The sequence below is a fragment of the Geotrypetes seraphini genome, chromosome 2 (assembly GCF_902459505.1).
Source record: "Geotrypetes seraphini chromosome 2, aGeoSer1.1, whole genome shotgun sequence".
NCBI lineage: Eukaryota > Metazoa > Chordata > Amphibia > Gymnophiona > Dermophiidae > Geotrypetes > Geotrypetes seraphini.
Genome location: NC_047085.1, coordinates 12423294 through 12444096, shown reverse-complemented (window position 1 = coordinate 12444096; position 20803 = coordinate 12423294). Strand labels below are relative to the sequence as shown.

Here is a 20803-nt window from a genome sequence, read left to right as displayed (position 1 = left end):
TCTGTTCGCTTGGAACTGGAAGGTTCTGTCCAAGAAGGATTTGTATCTGCAGCCTGTAATCTTTGGGTATGCAAAGATGTTTTTGTTTCTGGTCGTTCTTGTGGGGTTGTATAGGGTGAAGTGAGTTTGTAGGTATGAAGGTCCAGTAATAATGTTCTGTGCGGTGTAGGTCTGTATTGGCTGAAGAGTGTCGTGCCAGTGCTGCAGGTACAGGGGGATGCTTTTGTTGGAGAGGTGTGCTGGGGGGTAGACAGCTTTGCTCGGGGGGGGGGGAGACATAAGGGGGTCAGGGAGAGGGAAAGGGGGCTGCTTTGGGGGAAGGGGTATGCTGGAAGCAGACAGCTTAGCTCTGGGGGGGCGGGGGAATGACACAAGGACACAGACACAAAGAATGACACACAGGGGGCCATTGAGAGAGACAGAAAGGAAGACATTCAGGCAGCGTCCAAGGAGAGACAGCCAGTGTCCAAGGAGAGAAAACCAAATAAACATAGACAGACAGACAGTGGCCAAGGGGAGAGAGAGAAAGAAAGAAAGAAAGACAGACACACACATCTATTCTAGCACCCGTTAATGTAACGGGCTTAAAGACTAGTCTCTCATAATGTGAGTAAAAGTGCTCATTGTAATGCAATTTCTTCCATTAATTTTTCAAATATGCACAATATAATCTTACTAATGCATAATGGTAACCACAAAATTAAACTACATAGATCTCTCTCTTTCTCTCTCTTCCACCCCTTCCTCACCCCTGCACAGCATTTCTTCCTCTCTCTCTTCTACCCCCCATGTGCAACATGTCTCCCTCTCTCATTCTCTTATTCCCTCCCTTGCTGCAAAGGGAGTGGAGAGAGAGAGAGAGAGGGGGATTCAGGATGCATCTCTTCCACCCCCTCTACTGCCACATCCACCATGTCTCCCTCTCTCATTCCCTGGACTCTGTGCAGCATCTTTTGTCCCTGCCCACAAGCACCATGCCCAACATTTCACATAGTAACATAGTAGATGATGGCAGATAAAGACCCGAATGGTCCATCCAGTTTGCCCAACCTGATTCAATTTCAATTTTTAAATTTTTCTTCTTAGCTATTTCTGGGCAAGATTCCAAAGCTCTACCCGGTACCCTCCATTCCCTCCACCACCATGTCCAACATCCTCACTCCTCTCCCTCCCTATGTCCAACAGTTCTCCTCTGTCTCTGTCTCTCTCTCTTTCTCTCTTTCTGTGTCATTCACCCATGTCCAACAATTCTCCCTTTTCTGTTCTCCACCTCAGCATCTTTCCTTCCCTTCCTCTTTCTATCCTATGTCTCACGTTCATACTCCCTTCATTCTATCATAACATGCCCCCCTGCCATGGGTGTGTATCTCTGGCTGGCTCTAAGCTGTCCAAGTAGGTCTCCTCCTAATTCCTTCCAGCCGCAATTCTTCATAAAGTAGCAGGCAGTAGTTCCTACATGCTGCCTGTGGCTAACCTGGAAGTCTTCCATCTGATGCCAGAGGGAAAGCTTCTGGGTCAGCTGTGGATAGCATTTAGGAACTGTTGCCTGAAGTGCGTTTTGAAGGAAGGAGGCGGCCTATGCAGGACTTCCATTGGCTCCATTCCCATGCCAATTTTTTGGGGGGCACACTCGGAATCTCTTAGGAGCACACAATTTGAGAGAGACTGGCTTAATGCCTAAGTGGATTACAGTAAAACATACTCACGTTATCATATGAATACATCACAAACTTTACAAAACTACTAAGTATCCTTTTAAACAAGAAAGGACAGATGTACAATTCGGAGAATCTATTACAAAGATCACTCCGTCTAATAAAATGCTAAAAAACAAACAAACAAGCGAGTCTTTAGCAACATTTTAACTGGCACATGGATACTGAATGTGTTGATACTCAACTTTTGGAAGTCGATATGGGGACAGATTAATGTTATACTTGAGTCATCAATTCCATTGACTTATGAAGCGGTCATATGTGGAACATTATTACATATTAAGCCCCCCATGGACCGATATAAATGCCGTCTTTTCCTAATTATGACCGGGATAGCCATGCAGATGATAACCCGTGATTGGAAAAGTTACGATCGCCTGAATTTTCCTTTTGGGTGGGCGAACCTATGCTCTAGTTATAGGTATGAAAAAATGAATGCTGACATGCTGGGACATAGGAACGTATTGAAACTGACATCTTATGTTACTTCTCTGTAGTTGCTTTTTGTCTTTAATTCTGTGCCATCTCCTTGCACATCCATCCAATGAGGACTACAATTTTCTCCGTTAGCGCCCCTTCGCTTTGGAAGAGTATTCCAAACCACTTACGCGAAACAACTAGTCTTGCCAATTTTAAAACAAAGTTAAAGACATTCTTATTTCTCGATGCATTTGACACCTAAACTGCCCTTTTAAGGGCGATCCAGTTTCCGGAAAGGCGTTTTACCTTTAGTTTCCCTTCCTTTTGTTCTTCCCATAAATGTTCTTTTTCTCTCTCTCAATTGTAGTTCCAACCCTCCTTTCTTTTATTCCAGTTTGTCCATCTTACTAAAAATTGTCTATCTCCCAGTTTCGTATTTAATTGTTTTGTTAACTTACTGTGATACATCGTTTTTTTGTACACCGCCTTGAAGGTATGATAAGGCGGTATAAGAAATTTTAAATAAACTTGAAAACTTGTGGTGTTGTATTATTTTAAATAAGTGTAGATTATTGAAAGAGTATATACATAGTGATTAATTGGTGGGTGGGATAAAATAATTGATTTTGAATATCTGTAAGTTGAATGTGCTTTTCTTGACTTATTATATGTTCTTATACCTGTGTATTGCACTGTTAATATTTAAAAAATTAATAAAGATTTATATTAAAAAAAAAAAAAAAGAGAGAGATACTGAATCTGTGGTTCCTCCTTGGTACAGACACTGGCAGAATGCACTACCGGAATGGATGCCGATACCTGGAATGCTTATCACATTGTCAGCAACCGTGCCCGCTCTGTGTGTTACGCTGCTCGCCAGATGCACTTCAGGCGCAGGACCGAACTTACAGTCAACACGCTGGTGTCCACTGCTGTGAGCCAGCTGGAGGCCATGAAACGACTCAAGGTACGAGAAGGTTCCCGTTCTTGTTCTGCGACGGGGGTGGAAAGTGTGCTTCGTGAGCCCCGTTAATAGGCAAAAGATTGCAACTGACAAAAGTGGACAGCTTCTAGGCTTGGCGGACAGAGGGTGCTCGTCAATCGGTAGAAGACTGCTGAATATATTGCTGTGTTTACCTCGCTCGTGTGTGTGTGTGTGTGTGTATATATACTGAGCAGGCATCATATGAATAGGGTTGCCACATGTCTGGGGAAACCCGGACATGTCCTCTTTTTGGAAAACCCTGACGAGCTCCGTCCACATCTGGAGGGCATCTGAGCATGTGCGAATGATGTCGCACACATCCACGCATGCTCCAGGCCCGCCAGACGTGGCCCGAGCATGTCTGGGAAGAAGAGAGGTTTGTAGGGGCGGGGCTGGAGTGGAACTGGGTGGGGCCAGGACATGGCCGGAAGCGGAACAGGGCAGGACCATGTGTCCAGATATTTGTGGCCCGAGAAATGGTAAGCTACCCCTGGCTAGTCAGTATTTCTCAGTCTCCAGTAGGTGGTAAGCTTCTAGTGCAACCTGATGGTCTGGCAAAACTTCTACTTCCTTTGTTGGTCATATAATAAAAAAAAGTGCTGGGGTGCCTCTCTTTCTGGCTTGAAAAAGAGATGGCATTAAGGGGTGTAACCAATGCTTTTGGTAAGAGATTAGATTTTTCTTGTTTCTGGGAAAACCTTGGAGTTGCATTTATCAGTGCTGCTTTGGTATTTATTTACCTGTGAATTATCTGGCTAAAGAGGTTGCTTTGGAAAGGTTTTGTTTTTTTGGGCTAGATTCACTAAGCAAACCCATCGTGTACTGATCAGTTTGCGACCCGATTCACTAACCTGTGTACCGATCCGATCCCGATCCGTGCATGCAAATGAAGGGAAATGGCATGCAAAGCAGGAAGGATGCGATTCACTAAACTGCTAAAATCCTGCTGTCTGCCCTGATTCTCCTACTCTGGCCGCCGTTCTCTCTGCCCCGTTCTCTGATCTCCTGCTCTGGCCGCCCTGCTCTCTGCCCTGATCTCCTTTGCTGGCCGCCCTGCTCTCTGCCACCCTTCCCCGCAGTGCGAGCTCGTGGTTTTAATCTGCAGGTTAAAAGCGGGACTGCACTGCGGGGAAGGGCGGCAGAAAGCAGGAGAGTCGGAGCGGGTTTGTGTGCCCTGGACAGTTTTCTTCCACTCCCCTCTCGGCGCATGAACTGGCTTTTTAAAGACTGCAGCGAGTCCCGTTGAAGAGATCGGGCCCGGCTCAGCCCTCGATGCTTGCCCTCCTCTTTTGTTTTGTCCTCGCTGGTGCAAGCGCATATGCAGAGCATCTAGAGGCAAAGAAGATGGTCTGAGCATGCGCCAGGATCGCTTCTCAGCCCGGCCTCGGATCGCCCACAGACCGGATCAGCTCCTTGGGCTTAGTGAATCTAGCCCAGTTATGGGCAACTCCGGTCCTCGAGGGCCGGAATCCAATCGGGGTTTCAGGATTTCCTCCCATGAATATGCATGACATCTATTTCCATGCATTACATTACATTACATTAGGGACTTCTATTCTGCCTATACCTTGCAGTTCAAGGCGGATTACAAAAGAGCTAACTGGACATTTCCAGTGAAGTTACAACAGTTTTGGGTTTGGTTTTTTTTTGGTTACAAGGGAGGAGAGGTACCTGGATTAATTCCGGAAGAGCTTGCAAATTGGATATTAAATTGACTGTACATTACTGTGTGATATAACAAATAGATTACAGTTAGAGTACAAATAAGATTACGTTACATTTCAGGGATCTGAATACTTGGTTTGTTTTTTGGGGAGGAAGAGATTATTTAAGTGGAGGTTTTGGGGGAGAATTTATCTAGGAGGAGGGGGAAGGTTTGGGTTAAGATATCTGGATAAATTTTTTGAAAAGTAGGGTTTTGATTTCTTTTCGAAAAGTTTTGAAGTCGCCCGTTGTCATCAACAGGTTGGAGATGGAGTGGTTAAGTTTTGCTGCTTTCACTGCATATTCATGGGGAAATCCTGAAAACCCGACTGGATTGCGGCCCTCAAGGAGGGACTTTGAGAACCCTGGACTAGCCCCTTATGTGTTTTCAGTAGCAACATTCAAGGATAAAAACAAGCACTTTCTGTTTCTGAGGGGCACAAAATTGGTTCCTATGGCAAAAATTAGTTCTTGCATTCCTGGAACCTTAGAACCACCACTGACTGGTGTAAATACTATGGCCTAGATACTCAAAAGAGCGCCAGAATCAGAAGGCGGCTGAAAAAAAACGGCATTGGTCGTACGTCGCTTAAACTGTGGCGCTGTTTTGAGAATCGCGATCTGTGTCGAAGATGGGCGCTGGAAATGGAGGTCTAAATCCCTGGCACCCGTCTTAAATTTAGAATCGCGCTTTGTGGTGCCAAATGTTAACCCCACCCAGCACCGGTAAGTGTCGGTGTAGACACGATTCAGGTGCCTTTTTTTTTTTTTTCCCCTCCCCTTGGTTCTTAATTGTTTTTTAATGGCGCGGTCAATTACCAAACAGTTAATGACTAATTAAAACACTTAAGTGCTGTTCAGGTGCCTACCAGCACCTTCCGAACGGCGCTGTCTTAAGATTCGGGAACTAATACTCTGCCCTTTTTTTCCCATGTGGTTATCGGTATTTAAATAAATGGACGTCCTCCAAAATAATCGCGCTGTGAGTAATTTTTCTATTATTCTGAGATTTTCCATTTATTGAAATATTAAACATGTGTCCCCTACCCGGTCCTTTCCCCACGTGCCCCACTTCCCTTCCCCCGTAGCTATGTAATGTTCTGGCATAAGCAGCAACCCCCAAGCTGCTGTCGCAGCAAAGAGTTGTGAAAGAGACCACTGAACAGAGCGCTAATTCTTTTGGGTGGTCCTGAAGCCACAAAACGATCGTCGGCCCTTATCTATGTTAAAACAGCTTGTGTCTATTTGGTAGTAACGTCGGCTCTTCCTCTGACATAATTTCCTAGACCCGTATCCAGGAAGTGACGTCGGAGGAAGAGCCAACGCTGGTGTGGCAGCTTGGGGGTTGCTGTTCGCGCCAGGAACATTAGAGGTACAGGAGAAGGGAAGTGGTGCAGGGGCGGGGAAGGAGTGTGCTGAAGTGGGGGGGAGGGGCGCCTCTCACTCTCGCTATGCCACTGGTGCTACGCAAGGTACAAGGAATCCTAAGATGTCAGGAATGTGGACTGAGTTGCTGGTTTATTACTTGGTCTTCTAGGATTTTTGCATACCTGGGCCTTTATCTTTTATAGGTGGGACAAGAAGAATTGAAGGACCTGACGGCCGAGTCACTGCAGAAGGTGGTAAGCAGTCAACAGGAGCTACTGCTCCAGCAGGGACAGCTGCAGGACAGCCAGGCGCAGATGGGATCTTCTATTGCAGACAACCTACAGCAGCTGACCCAAGAGAAGGCCCTCATAGCTAGCGGTCACCAATTAATGGCTCAGCTCATTGAGGGCATCAATGAGAAAATGGGTGAGTCTGGCTATAGAGAAAAAAATGGGTTGACTTTCTTTGTGTGTTAACATTTACCAGCTTGAGGATGCCATACAAAGACTCTTTTCCTTGCTCCCAGGGAGGATATTGCCTAACTTTCTCATCCTCCATAGATGTCGCACATCCTCTCTCGGACTTTTGCCTAAAAGGGAAATTTACTTCTGAAACTTGTCATTTATACCCCTTCAGGGCCACATCTGCAGAATCATTCTTCCTTCATTTTCTCATAGGCAGCAGAATGGGGTGTGCCCCTGGGACCATGACCCAACCAGTTTATTGACTCATGATATCTGGAATTTGTGATATTGGAAAAGCAAGGGCAAAGGCTGGTTTAGTTTGCCTGCTCTCTCCCCCCCCCCCCACCCCCCTGACACAAAAAATGCAGAGACAGCAGAATAGAATCGCCATAGTACACCTACATCTCCTGGCCCTGATATGCAGGAAAAGTTGGGTCTTCTGAGCGCCAGAAAAAAAGAATGTTTTATGTTAGAAATTCCTTCCTTGTCGCCATTTGTTACATAATCCAAGTTGTTCTTCTAAGCTTTTATGTCATTGATATTGAACAATTAACCAAACAGTACAATAGTTGAAGTGAAGAACCCAAACTTCAAATCGGAAGGATACGTGCTTTTTCAAACCCCTCCTAACTCTCTTCACAGTAGATATTACAACGTTTATAGATCCTCAGAAGTACCACCTAGCACTCAAACAAATTCATTGTGTCAGGCTTTATGTACTATTTCTTCACCGGATCTTCAAAACTTTTTACTATTGAATTTATAAATACTTTTTTCCACCTTAGTGTATAAATAGTTGAAATACTTAGCTTTTAAAATTGTGGTCATGCTTTCAGGGATTTATACCACCAACATGTTTCACCCGAAGGGGTTTTATCAAGGCTCATATCCCTAATAAGAACAAAACAAACGTTTTAGTATTCAACTATAATACTATGTTAAATTTAATTTACTATCGTATCCCACCACCGTGGGAACACATTCTTAAAGATGGCTATTGGACCTTACAGCTTAGCTTTCTAAAGCTTACCGCCGCTGTAACTGACCACTAATTCAAAATAGCCGGTGGTTGGTTACAGCGGTGTAATAAAATTTGGCCCGCCAGACACTTACAAAATTTCACTTAAGCTGGCCCGCCAGCAGACAGGTACAAGCGCTGCATCAGCTGTAGGTTCACGCGGCTTCCCGGTGTCGCATTAAAGCAGCCTGCAAAGGATTGCTGGTCAGCTGTAGTGATCCTAGTAGGCTGCCATCAGCCTCAGCAGCACATTCCCTCTGCCGCGGTCCTGTACGTCAGAGGAAGGGCAGGACCACGACAAGAAACGTGCTGCGGAGGTCGATGGCAGTCTGCTAGGATCGCTATAGCTGACCGGTGATCCTCTGCAGGCTGCTGTAATGTGAGACCGGGAAGCCGGAATGGGAGAGAGGGAAGGAACAGAGGGCCAAATCTCGGACCAAAAGGAAAGGGAGGGAAGAAGAAAGAAGGAGACCCTGGCAAGCGAGTTATCAGAAGACAACCAGAGCTTGGGACCACAACATGATTTGAATAATTACCAGACAACAAAAGGTAGAAAAAATAATTGTATTTCCTGTTTTGTGATTACAATAAATACCAAAAAAGGGGGAATTGGCTCGCAATGAAAATTCTTCCAGAAGGGAAAGATTGAAAGGAAAAAGGAAAATAGAAATGGAATTTGGTAATGTTGGGCAGGCCTATAATACATAAGCCCTTTATATACAATGGACATCAGTATGAGCCGTACGAATGGCACACAAAATGAGATTAAGGCTCAGGCAGTGACTTTACTGATGACTAGCAACAACCAGACAGAAGTCTAGATAAAGACTGCCTCATACATCACATATAATAAAGGACAACATGATGTATGAGGCAGTCTTTATCTAGACTTCTGTCTGGTTGATGTCCATTGTATATAAAGGGCTTATGTATTATAGGCCTGCCCAACATTACCAAATTCCATTTCTATTTTACTTTTTCCTTTCAATCTTTCCCTTCTGGAAGAATTTTCAATGCGAGCCAATTCCCCCTTTTTTGGTATTTAGGTTGGATTTTATTGGCTTCTGAGTCCTTAGGGTTTCAGCGGTTTAGCTATTGTGATTACAATGTCAGATTTGAAATGTGTATCCTGCCAGAACTGGTGTTAGACAGCAGGCGTGAACTAGGCCCTAAAAGAGAGGAAAAGTCTCTTATTTATTTTATTTATACCAGAGAACTGCCATGGGGTTGGAGAGGTTGTAACCCTATACTTCGACTAAGACTAAGGGGTCCTTTTTATTAATGTGTGCATTTAGCGTACCTTAATAAAAGGACCCCTAAGTATCTTAATAAAAAATTTGGCTTACGACTTAGCCTATGTTTTAGATTTCAGCCCCTTATGTGATAGAGTTTGACACCCCTGATACAGAATATGATGGGAGGGGGGATGTGAGTGGAGCCATGCTTTAGCAACTCAGACCTCATGTCTAAATTTTCTTTTATGAGAGGAGCTTTGCACAAATCCATGGGAACAGGAGTTGGACAGGGCTAGATCAAGGATACCTGATGCCCTAGGCCAGTGTCCCGCAGACTTTCTCAAGCCGCGGCACACGACCGTGGCTTGAGGCACCTAGAAGTGTGTAGGTATCGCCGTGATGACATCACGCGCATACAAGAAACCATCATGTCAATGTCCACGTGTGTGTGTGAAGGCCCTCCAGGCGGGTCCTGAGATGCCGGGAGGGGGGGGGGGAGGGGAGGGAGGTGTTGCCAGAAGAGAAGAGGGCCAGAGAGAAGGACAGGTGCTGGTGCCCATTGATTGCCTACAGGACGTGCCTCTCGCCACGAGAGGCACGTCCTGTAGGTGGTCAGCTGGCGCCTCTCCTCCTCCCCGGTGTACAGCAGCACACCTGAAATCTGAGGAGGCACGCTAGTGTGCCTTGGCAGACAGTTTGGGATACACTGCCCTAGGTGAACTTTCAGCCATGTGCACCCTCTCCTGGCCTTACCACCCTATATTCCAGTATCCACCGCTTCCTTTTCTCCTCTCTACCTCCTCCTCCATGGGGCATCTTATTTACTTCTTCCGTGCCCAGAATGTCTTTCCTCTGCACGTAGATTTGGTGCTGGCCTGGGGCCTTTAAACAGCGGCCTGTGCTGCCATGTCCCGTGTGTGTGCGCTCTCACTCTTTTAAAAAAACATTGGCTATAATTAGGGTGACTAGACGTCTGGAAAAACCCAGACATGTCCCCTTTTTAGAGAACTATCTGGGCTCCCGATCGGACTTTAAAAAAACCCGGCATTTGTCTGGGTTTTGGAAAGCCCCCCCCCCCCTCCAACAAGCTCCGGCTGCATCTGGAGGGCCTCTGAGCATGCGCTGATGATGTCGCACACATCCAGCACATGCTCCAGGCCCTCCAGATGCAGCTCGAGCTTGTCCGGAAGAAGAGAGGTGACTTTGTGGGGGTGTGGCAGAATGGGGCACGGTCATGTGTCTGTGGTTTCCCAGAGAAAAATATAGTAACCCAAGCTATAATCTGAAGTTATTCTCATAAACAGTGGCATAGTGAGGGAAGCTTGTGCTCAGAGCAGAAGTGCTTGGCATCACCTCTCCCCCCCCCCTTCCATGTGTCCTTTCCTGCAGTCCTCCCCCTGCCCATATCTCCTCAAATCTTCGCTGGGGATTGAGGGTTACAGATAGATGTAGTGGTAGGTTACAGAATTGGTCAGGAACCACTTCACAGGTCACAGACCTGATGGGCCACTGCGGGAGCAGACTGCTGGGTGTGATGGACCTTTGGTCTGACCCAGTGGTGGCAACTTCTTATGTTCTTAAGTAATATCGGAGGGAGGGATGAGGCCGGCATAAGCAACAGGTAAGAGATACTTCTTGTGGCTGGCGAAGATTTGAAGCGGGGTGGGGGGAAGAGGAGAGATAAGAACATAAGAATTACCGCTGTTGAGTCAAACCAGTGGTCCATTGTGCCCAGCAGTCCGCTCACGTGGCAGCCCTTGGTCAAAGACCAGCGCCCTACCTGCATACATTCTAGTTCAGCAGGAACTTGACTAACTTTGGCTTGAATCCCTGGAGAGTGATTTCCCCTATGACAGACTCTGGAAGAGTGTTCCAGTTTTCTACCACACTCTGGGTGAAGAACAACTTCATTACGTTTGTACGGAATCTATTCCCTTTCAACTTTAGAGAGTGCCATCTCGTTCTCCCTACCTTGGAAAGGATGAACAACCTGTCCTTATCTACTAAAGAACATAAGAATTGCCGCTGTTGAGTCAGACCAGTGGTCCAATGCTAATGCTCCTGCCAAAGTGGTGGCGCCCCCCCCCCCCCCCCTTTATTGTGTCAGTGTTCATAAAAAGGGATTTCTGTGTGTATTTAATTGTGATGAGCCTGTCGCCTGTATCCTCTCTCTCTATTCAGAGAATGTGAATAATCACTTACTGGACCAGGATAACCAGCTGCAGGAGGAACACACGGTCATCTTGGCAGACCTGATTGAGATCCAAGCCAAAGCCCATGAAATTTACTCCAAAATGGGTAACTCTGTTATTTGTGGTGTTTTTATAAGATGTCTGTAGTGTGCCACATTCTTTACTGTTGTGAAATTGGGCGAGTTCCTGATAACTGAACAGATGCCAACATATTGTATCTTAGCTGCTCATAAAATATGATATGATATCTATCTAATTTCCCCAGTCCTAATGTATTGAAAATTAAACTCAACAGTCGTGTTTGAGACCACAAGTGTACAAGCAGTTATTTAAAGCTGTTCAGCCTCCATTTTATTGGCATTTTCTCAGTTCTTGTATATGTGTTTATTCTTGGATGTGTCGGTAAAGTGTGTTCTGTGGACTTAAATTCCCAGAAAGCTTTGCTTCTCCCAGAGAGCCTGGCTGCACCTAGAGAGCATAAGCTTGCCCTTCTTTAGCTTCTGGGAGAGAACAGTAACCATTTTGTTAAGACCACATGGCTGCATGAAAACTTGGGTCTAACTTTGTCCTTTCACCAGGTTTTCATCCTTTATTTCTGCTAGCCTAATACAGTTTAGATTCAAAATCTAAGTCTAAAGCACAGTGTTATTTCCCACAAAGTGTGTGGACACACTCCCAGCTTTCCTTTGGATAGGTTGTGCTGGTAGAGTAAGAAGATTCTGTACATTAAGTTGGACTGCCTTGATATCTTCTAATTGTACGTGTTTGTTCTTTACTTCGTTATTAAAGTTGTTCAAAGAACTACAGTCTAGCTGATATTCCTTACTTTTGTAACCTTAGTGTTAACTGAATGGTACTTCTCTGAGAATCTCTATCTAATTCAGCGCATGGACATGAGGAGTCTCTGTTTTTTCAGTACATAACCTGAGGAAGTTCTAGTAAAATCTATGGTAAAACTGTTCAGTAAAGTTGTAATCTGCACAGTGAAACGGATCCAGCATAAAAGCAATGTCACAGAAGGGTACTGTTCAGAATGCACTGCTTTAGATAAGTAGAAATGATTTAAATTGTTGAACTGATAAGAAACATAATTTGATATGTATTAGAGCAGTGGTTCTCAACCCTGTCCTGGAGGACCACCAGGCCAGTTGGGTTTTCAGGATAGTCCTAATGAATATGCATGAGAGAGATTGATTGATTTGCTCAATTTTTTTAGCCTGTCCTCCCAATCTGAATATAATAGAGGTGCCAGGTATGCAAATCTTCTCCATTGAGTTCTTATGAGCATCGGGAGCAGCGCAGCTCCCCACGCTAGAAACTGCTATCGCAGTTTCGTAAAAGAGGGGGCAAGTGATTTGGTGTTTCAGTATGAAGGTGGCGGGGCTAGGAGTACTGTAAAAGTTCTTGATTTTTCTCCGCAGAGTCCAATATGGCCCTCTTTCTGGCCTACCACAACCAGACAGCACAATATTATGACACGCTGATGGAAAAGTTGCAGCGCATGAACCAGAGCCTAGCACTAGTGCTCTATGCCATGGACCACCTGCAGAGCAGTGTGGAACTCCGACTTGGACACATCCAAAGCTTCCTTGGCTGGGCAGGTGATTATAATAAGTACCCCCAGCCCTGTGATATCCTAGTGCAGTACAGGATCCTGGGGGGAGGGGGGGAGGATTTGTTTTTCTGTATCGTAGAGTCCTTTTCCCCCAAATTAATCTCCCACTTTCCTTTCAAGGCATGCTAGTGAGGCTAGAAAGAAGTCTTCAAAGGTATTTATTCTTGGCAATTTCTATTTATTTATACCGCGCCTTTCCCAAGGCAGGTCACAATAGAGTACATACACAAACAGAATCGCATACAGTACAACAAATCGAACACGAATAAAACATAACGAAGATAATGTAAAGCCTCCTAAAATTACAAAGAGGCTACCAGCGCCTTTTGTCAAAAACTATAAATCAAGTCCCATATTTCATCTTGCAGAAGAGGTGTTTCTTCAACATTTTCTTAAAACTACTCAAACTTGTTTGCTGTCATAAATATCCTGGAAGTGTATTCCACTTCCAAGGACCCACACACAAAAATATGCTGGCTCTAGACACAGCTGTTTCACTGTCGGAATATGTAGGTCGTCATAGTCACCAAGCGTAGCATGCGCTGTGGTTCATAGGGCAGAATGCTATCCATCAAATTTTTTGGTGCCTTACTGTTGCTTTGACCTGAGGGTATCTGTGTCCTCCCCTGTAATCAAATAATGTTGCTTCTAGAGTACAACCATCTTCAGACAAGCTTCCTTTTATGCAATTAGATCCACTGGACAGACCCAGAACATTAGCTTATATAGAATGTGTCGGGGCTTTCCTTATCGACCAATGTGAAGTTGAACTGCCTACAGTCTATTAATATGTTACTAACTCCTGGTCCAATTTTCTGGCTGGAAACCAATTGAGTATGGGGAGTGCTTTGCTGGAGATAATTAGTACCAGAGGTTAACTATCAATGTGCTATGTCTCTCTTCCTCCTCCACCCCCCATCAGCTGCCATCATGAAGACGGGCTCTCTGGAGGCTTCTTTCTGTCAAGAGCAAATATATGATTGAAGTCGACAAAATCCTGAGTGGAGTAGAACGGGTTCAAGTGGATCGATTTTTGACTCCGTCAAAAATTACAAAGACTAGGGGACACTCGATGAAGTTACAGGGAAATACTTTTAAAACCAATAGGAGGAAAATTTTTTTTTCACTCGGAGAATACTTAAGCTGTGGAACGCGTTGCCAGAGGATGTGGTAAGAGCGGATAGCATAGCTGGTTTTAGGAAGGGTTTGGACAATTTCCTGGAGGAAAAGTCCATAGTCTGTTATTGAGAAAGACATGGGGGAAGCCACTGCTTGCCCTGGATCGGTAGCATGGAATGTTGCTACTCTTTGGGGTTCCGGAATCTTGCTACTCCTTGGGATTGTATATGGAATGTTGCTACTCTTTGGTTTTGGCCAGGTACTAGGGACCGGGATTGGCCACTGTGAGAACGGGCTACTGGACTTGATGGACCAATGGTCTGACCCAGTAAGGCTATTCTCATGTTCTTATGGCTTTGCTCGCATATTAAATGATCTCTGTTGTGCTAGTTTCAAATGCAAACTTCCTTCCTGCTGTTTTCAGTGTCGTCATAAGAACTTAAGCAATGCCTCTGCTGGGTCAGACCTGAGGTCCATCGTGCCCAGCAGTCCACTCACGTGGCAGCCCAACAGGTCCAGGACCTGTGCAGTAATCCTCTATCTATACCCCTCTATCCCCTTTTCCAGCAGGGATTGTCCAATCCTTTCTTGAACCCCAGTACCGTACTCTGCCCTATTACGCCCTCTGGAAGCGCATTCCAGGTGTCCACCACACATTGGGTGAAGAGAAACTTCCTAGCATTTGTTTTGAATCTGCCCCCTTTCAACTTTTCCAAATGCCCTCTTTTTCTTTTATTTGTTGAAAGTTTGAAGAATCTGTCCCTCTCTACTCTCTCTATGCCCTTCATGATCTTGTAAGTCTCTATCATATCCCCTCTAAGTCTCCTCTTCTCCAGGGAAAAGAGACCCAGTTTCTCCAATCTTTCTCTCTCTCTCTCTATTTCTGTCTCTCTCCCTTTCTTTCTATCGCTCGCTCTCTCTCTATTTCTCTCTGTCTCCCTTTCTCTCTCTCTTTCTGTCCCTCTCTACTCTCTCTATGCCCTTCATGATCTTGTAAGTCTCTATCATGTCCCCTCTAAGTCTCCTCTTCTCCAGGGAAAAGAGACCCAGTTTCTCCAATCTCTCAGCGTATGAAAGATTTTCCATCCCTTTTATCAGATGCGTCGCTCTCCTCTGAACCCTCTCGAGTAACGCCATGTCCTTCTTAAGGTACGGCGACCAATATTGGATGCAGTACTCCAAATGCGGACGTACCATCGCCCGATACAACGGCAGGATAACTTCTTTTGTCCTTGTTGTAATACCCTTCTTGATTATGCCTAGCATTCTATTTGCTTTCTTAGCGGCTGTTGCGCACTGTGCCGTCGGCTTCATTGTCATGTCCACCATTAGCCCCAAGTCCCTTTCTTGGTTGCTCTCATTTAATAACATCCCTCCCATCGTATAGTTGTACCTCGGGTTTCTGTTTCCCACATGTAATACTTTACATTTCTCAACGTTGAACTTCATCTGCCATCTCGTCGCCCATTCCCCTAGTTTGTTTAAGTCCCTTTGCAATTTTTCGCAGTTCTCTTTAGTCCGAGCTCCACTAAATAGTTTGGTGTCGTCCGCAAATTTTATTATCTCACACTTCGTCCCTGTTTCTAGATCATTTATGAATATATTAAATAGCAGCGGCCCGAGCACTGAGCCCTGCGGGACCCCACTCGTGACCCTCCTCCAGTCTGAGTAGTAGCCCTTCACTCCTGCCCTCTGTTTCCTCTGTTATTATAGTACTTCTCCTTTTTCCTGTGTGAATAATTTCTTCTTTCAGTTATTCATAAGGAAATGACTTTAGTGTTCTCTTAAATGTCTAGTTTTTATATGGTAGATGTTTGTTTCGGTTAACTATGATAGAAAAGGGGAGATTGCAAATTGCACAACAGTAATTTTCCAATGAACAAATTGGTGCCAGAACAGAAAAATAAGTGTGAACTAATTTATTTTCTCATGTAATTATTATCTTAGTCCAGGAGGTTAAAAGCCTTCCTAAATAACCAGGTCTTCCAACCAGTCTTGAACTTCAGATAGGAAACTTCCTGTCAAAGTTCAACAGGGAGAGAACACCTAGTATTGGAACAATTCTTCGTTGGGTAGCATTTAGTTGATGGAAGCACCAAACAGTTCACTTCTGATGATATCGGACTTCATATAGGCTGGAACAGAAGAAGTAAAGAAGGTTATTCTCAATTGAGACAATCCGTACTTTCTGTGGGGGCTAAATTTCAGCTTAGACATCCTTGATTCATATATATTTTTTGACCCCTCTAAGTTACGTTTTTTTCTAGAGGGAAAGGGAGTAAATACCTTCCAGGGCCTCTACAGTGACGTAAGTCCATAAGAATAATGTAGAAGATGTAACATTACACTAATGATTTTTTTCTTTATCCTGGTTAAATATCAGATCCCATGATAATATAAATAGTCTCTCCTACATTGTGGGCTTCATTTGAGAGATTGGTAATCTCAGATTAAGTTTCATTTGTTTTGGTTTCTTTTTCCTTCTTAATTTGTATATAAAATCTCTCATGTGTGTGTGTATATGTATGTATAGTGGTACCTTGGATTACGAGCATAATCTGTTCCAGGAGCATGCTCGTAATCCAAAATGCTCATTTATCAAAGCGAGTTTCCCCATAGGAAATAATGGAAACTCGCTTTGATAGGTTCCCACCCTCCACCCCCTCCCTGAGGCCAGCAGCGCTGCTCCCTCCCATGAGAACTGGCATTGCTCCCCCCCGAAGGCCCACCCCCGTGATCCGGCACCCCCCTGCGATCCGGAACCCCCCGCCGCGACCTGAGGTCCCCCCAACCCACCCGAACCCTCTTCTTACTTTGATGTAGCCTCCGCACCGGCTTGTGATAATTATCAAATAGAACTTAAGCTGTGCTCTCAGATGCCTGCACCGGTGAATCATCAGTGAATTCTACATGGTTTTTTAGCAGGAGATGGTATCATTTCATTGAGCGCTGCTTATTTTATGATATAAGAATGAATATACATATAGTGCTAATCTCTTTTCAGTTCGTGAGGCATATAGTGCAAAACCAAACAAAAAGAAAGAAAGAAATCATTCAATAAAGTGACAGTAAAAAACCAGCACTTATCTTAACGCTGACCGGCGTATGAACAGCGTTAAGATAAGTGCTGGTTTTTGCTGTCACTTTATTGAATGATTTCTTTCTTTCTTTTTGTTTGGTTTTGCACTATATGCCTCACGAACTGAAAAGAGATTAGCACTATATGTATATTCATTCTTATATCATAAAATAAGCTGCGCTCAATGAAATGATACCATCTCCTGCTAAAAAACCGTGTAGAATTCACTGATGATTCACCGGTGCAGGCATCTGAGAGCACAGCTTAAGTTCTATTTGATAATCATCACAAGTCTTGATTTTATATTTGATCGTGTGACCAGTTTTGACTTGTTTCCATTGTGATATTTTTCTGAGCCTCCGCACCGGCACCAGCATGTCCTGTGCTGGTGCCGGTGCCCGAATATCTGCCTCCTGTGCTGGGCCTTGAGCATGCGGAGGCTACATCAAAGTAAGAAGAGGGTTCGGGTGGGTTGGGAGGACCTCAGGTCGCGGTGGGGGGTGCCGGATCGCGGGGGGGGGGGGAGGGTGCTGGTTCACGGGGGGGTGCTCGCAAATCGAGGCGCGCTCAGTTTACGAGGCACCAAGTTTGCAAATGTTTTGCTCGTCTTGCAAAATACTCGTAAACCGAGGTACCACTGTGGATGATTTTATGTTATTTTTGCTTATAATAAAATTGTATTTGTTCCTTAAGATTGATATGTTCAGTCCCTTCACCACTCCTTTGGTTTACCTAGTTTGTGTGTGTGTGGGTCCTTCCTTTTGGATAATCTAATACAAGAATACCTTCTTTTTTATTTATACTTTTATAAATGTACATAAACCAGTGTGTGTGTGGGCCTTTGACACGCAGCTCCTGATTGGTAAGGCCCGACCTTTAGTGCAGGAAGAGGTGGTCGGAGCATACAGCGAGTGATTTCCTTCACTCACCAGCGCTCCGGCTGCCCTCTCCTGCCTCTCCCGCTGCCCTCTCCAGTCTCCCCCACGAAAAACCGTATTCGTGGTTTTTCAAGATTCGCGGGAGTTCCTGGAACGGAACCCTCGCGAATATCAGGGAGTACTGTAGTCGGAAATGAGCCACAGATTTTTGTGTTGGTTTTTTTTTTCCGTAAGAACCCCTCCCCCCATAGAAACTCACATTAACTTCCCAGATCTTAATTGTGTTAGAATATACAGGCCCATTTCTCAAACAAATTGTTTAGCTGAGTTGGGAATGCAGGGAGAGAAGAAGCTCTTTACCCATTTTGATCCAAATTCAAATGACAGTTTGCATCAAAATGCAGTGAGTAATTGTAATTCAGTGTAAAAACCATTCAAGATATGAGGATTTGTTTGATAGATTTTAAGCCCCAGCAACTTCTTGAGCTTCCATTGAACCATTGCTCGTTGGTCGAGGGAGGACAACACTCTTTTGCTAACTCTTGTTTTCTTACTTGTTTTCCAGGCATGAACCTGAATGCCATCTATACCTGTGTTCTGCACACAGGATACTTCCTACTGCTCGCTCTGCTCATGACCTTCTTGCAGACTCCTGGCTTTTCTCGTGCCCTCTTCCTTGCCTTAGTAGTGATGAATGCACTGTCTGAACTCAATCATGGCGTCTCCTTAGGTTTTCGATCTCTTACCTTTCTCCTGATTTGTCTGGTCACAGGTAAGTGTTTCTGGTGAACATAAAAGGGGCTTCCCTACTTACTGAGGTTCCAAGGAGCTACATGGGCTGACCACATGCATGAAGGTGATTATCTGGCCAGGAATTGAGGTAGCATTCGGTGATATCTGGTCATTTTTAGGCCTTTGAGTTTGACCTGCAAGGTGAAGAGGAAAGATTCCTTTTGGATTATTTGCAATGCATGTCATCCCCAAAGCTGTAAACTAGGAATCGTAATTCTTTCACCCAGAAAACTGTACTTGGCCATGCTATGAGGGCTTATAGTGTAAGACTTTATTATAACCCTATTCCAGATGGGATAAACTAATGCATGAAAGTGACTGTTAAGGCCACACAGCCAAGCAGTGGGAGAGAAGGTGGCCTGGTGTTTAGAGCAATGGGCTGGGAACCAAAGGAACTGGGTTCAAATCTTGTTTAGGTAAGTCATTGTTTCCTATTTAGCAATTTCCCAAAAGAATATGCGACGTTTACAATTAATGCAAAATGCAGTGGTCAGACTGATCTTCGGGCTAAATAAATTTGATCACGTGACACCTTATTACCAGCAGCTGCATTGGCTACCGATGGAAGCACGCGTAAAGTTTAAGTTCGCTTGCCTCTGTTTTAAAGTATTATACGGACTAGCCCCTAAATACATAACTGACCTTTTCTCCTTCTCAGCCAACAGACACAAGAGAAGCTCACACTCGAACTTCGTTTCCCCCCCAGTTAGAAGATATAAACTGAAAAGAACACCTTCTCTCGCATCAGGCAGCATTATGGGATAAAGATCTAGAACAATTACTCTCGCCCACTACTTATGAGGAATTCAGGAAGCGCCTAAAAACATACCTGTTCCTGAAATATCTAGACAGCTGACCCGTACATCTCTTGCTCCTCGATAACGGTTCTCTTGACCTATCAACCACTTTCTTGCACCTCTTAAGTTCAATCAATTTGTACCTTTCTTTTATTATTTTGTAAACTTCATAGAACGTCACGGTACTGTGGTATATAAACTGCTATTATTATTATTATTGCCGCAGGTACCCACGAAGATTGTAATTTCTCAGGGCAGGAACACATTGAACCTGTATATGTATCACCACTGTATAGTGCTGCATATATCCAGTAGCAATATAGAAAATAAGCGTTCAGAATTAGAGGGAGAGATGGAATTGTGGGGGTAAATAAAAAAGTAAAAGCAAAATACATCTAATAGCTTTAGCAGAAGTAACTGAGCAACTGAATATACACTTCTCCCTCCGTATTTGTGGTTTTAGCACTCGCGATTTTGATTATTTGCGGTTTTAGCACTCGCAATTTTGATTATTGGTGGTTGAAGTGAATTGGGATGGAGATGGAGGTGGGTATGGAGAGGGATAGGGATATGATGTATTCCGGAAAGGCATTTAAGATCTGGTGTTAAATGATCATAATAATTACAAGTCAAAGATCTTGATGCTTTTTTGGAGTGCGTTTCTGTTTCTCTCTATGCTTATTTTTATCTCTATTTTGTTTACTTTAATTATTATTTTAATTCTATCTTTCAATTATTTATTCATTACTTGTTGGAATATGTCATTTCTATCTCTACCTCTGTCTTTTTATTTTTATTTTTCACACTGTTTGTTCAGATACTTTAGTTAGATTGTGAGCCTTTGGGACAGTTAGGGAATTTCCAAGTCCCTATCTTATTTATTTAGTTTTTATTTATTGTATCTTTAATGCATCATTTTTGTAAACTACTTAGAAACCTCACGTATATAAGAATTAAATTAAATTAAATTATTCACGGTTTTTAGCTTGTATAAGCTTTGCAAGTGGTGTTGAACTAACCAGACCCTGGCCCAACTTTTCTGCCTCTCTCCCTTGTGCTTTCCTCACAGGTACCTGCGAGATTGCGTCTACCAAATCGATGTTGGCAAGTGAGCGGTTTTCCCTCTGAATTAGACTCTTATTTTTCACCTCACTGCCATTGACAGGCAACCACGGTGGTCCCCTGCCCTCGCTCTCCGATTCTTCATTTGGCTCCCACGACTACCGGGGAAAAAGAGGTGCGAAGGCACCAAAGCGGAAGGGTCACAGCTCCTAGAACGGCCGCTACTTCTCTTTTTAGGCTGTTTTCCAAGTCTCATTCTAGCGCTGTAATGGCTTCCCTCGTGCTCTCAATGCGTTCCAAGCCTCGCGGTGAATTGCCGCCAACTTCTTTCTGCAGCATTTGACAATGATGACTTTTGTC

At 44.3% G+C, this 20803-nt stretch overlaps 1 protein-coding gene across 6 annotated transcripts in view; it reads left to right on the top strand.

Moving 5' to 3' along the window:
- Positions 1–20803, top strand: part of LOC117353889 (protein brambleberry-like) — a 72381-nt gene that overhangs the window by 28487 nt on the left and 23091 nt on the right. For all 6 annotated transcript variants that reach the window (XM_033930383.1, XM_033930381.1, XM_033930382.1 and 3 more), the window contains exons 4-8: positions 2917–3102; positions 6396–6618; positions 11091–11207; positions 12523–12702; positions 18358–18564. In XM_033930383.1, the coding sequence (XP_033786274.1) occupies positions 2917–3102; positions 6396–6618; positions 11091–11207; positions 12523–12702; positions 18358–18564 (913 nt within the window). The remainder of the gene's footprint in view (positions 1–2916; positions 3103–6395; positions 6619–11090; positions 11208–12522; positions 12703–18357; positions 18565–20803) is intronic.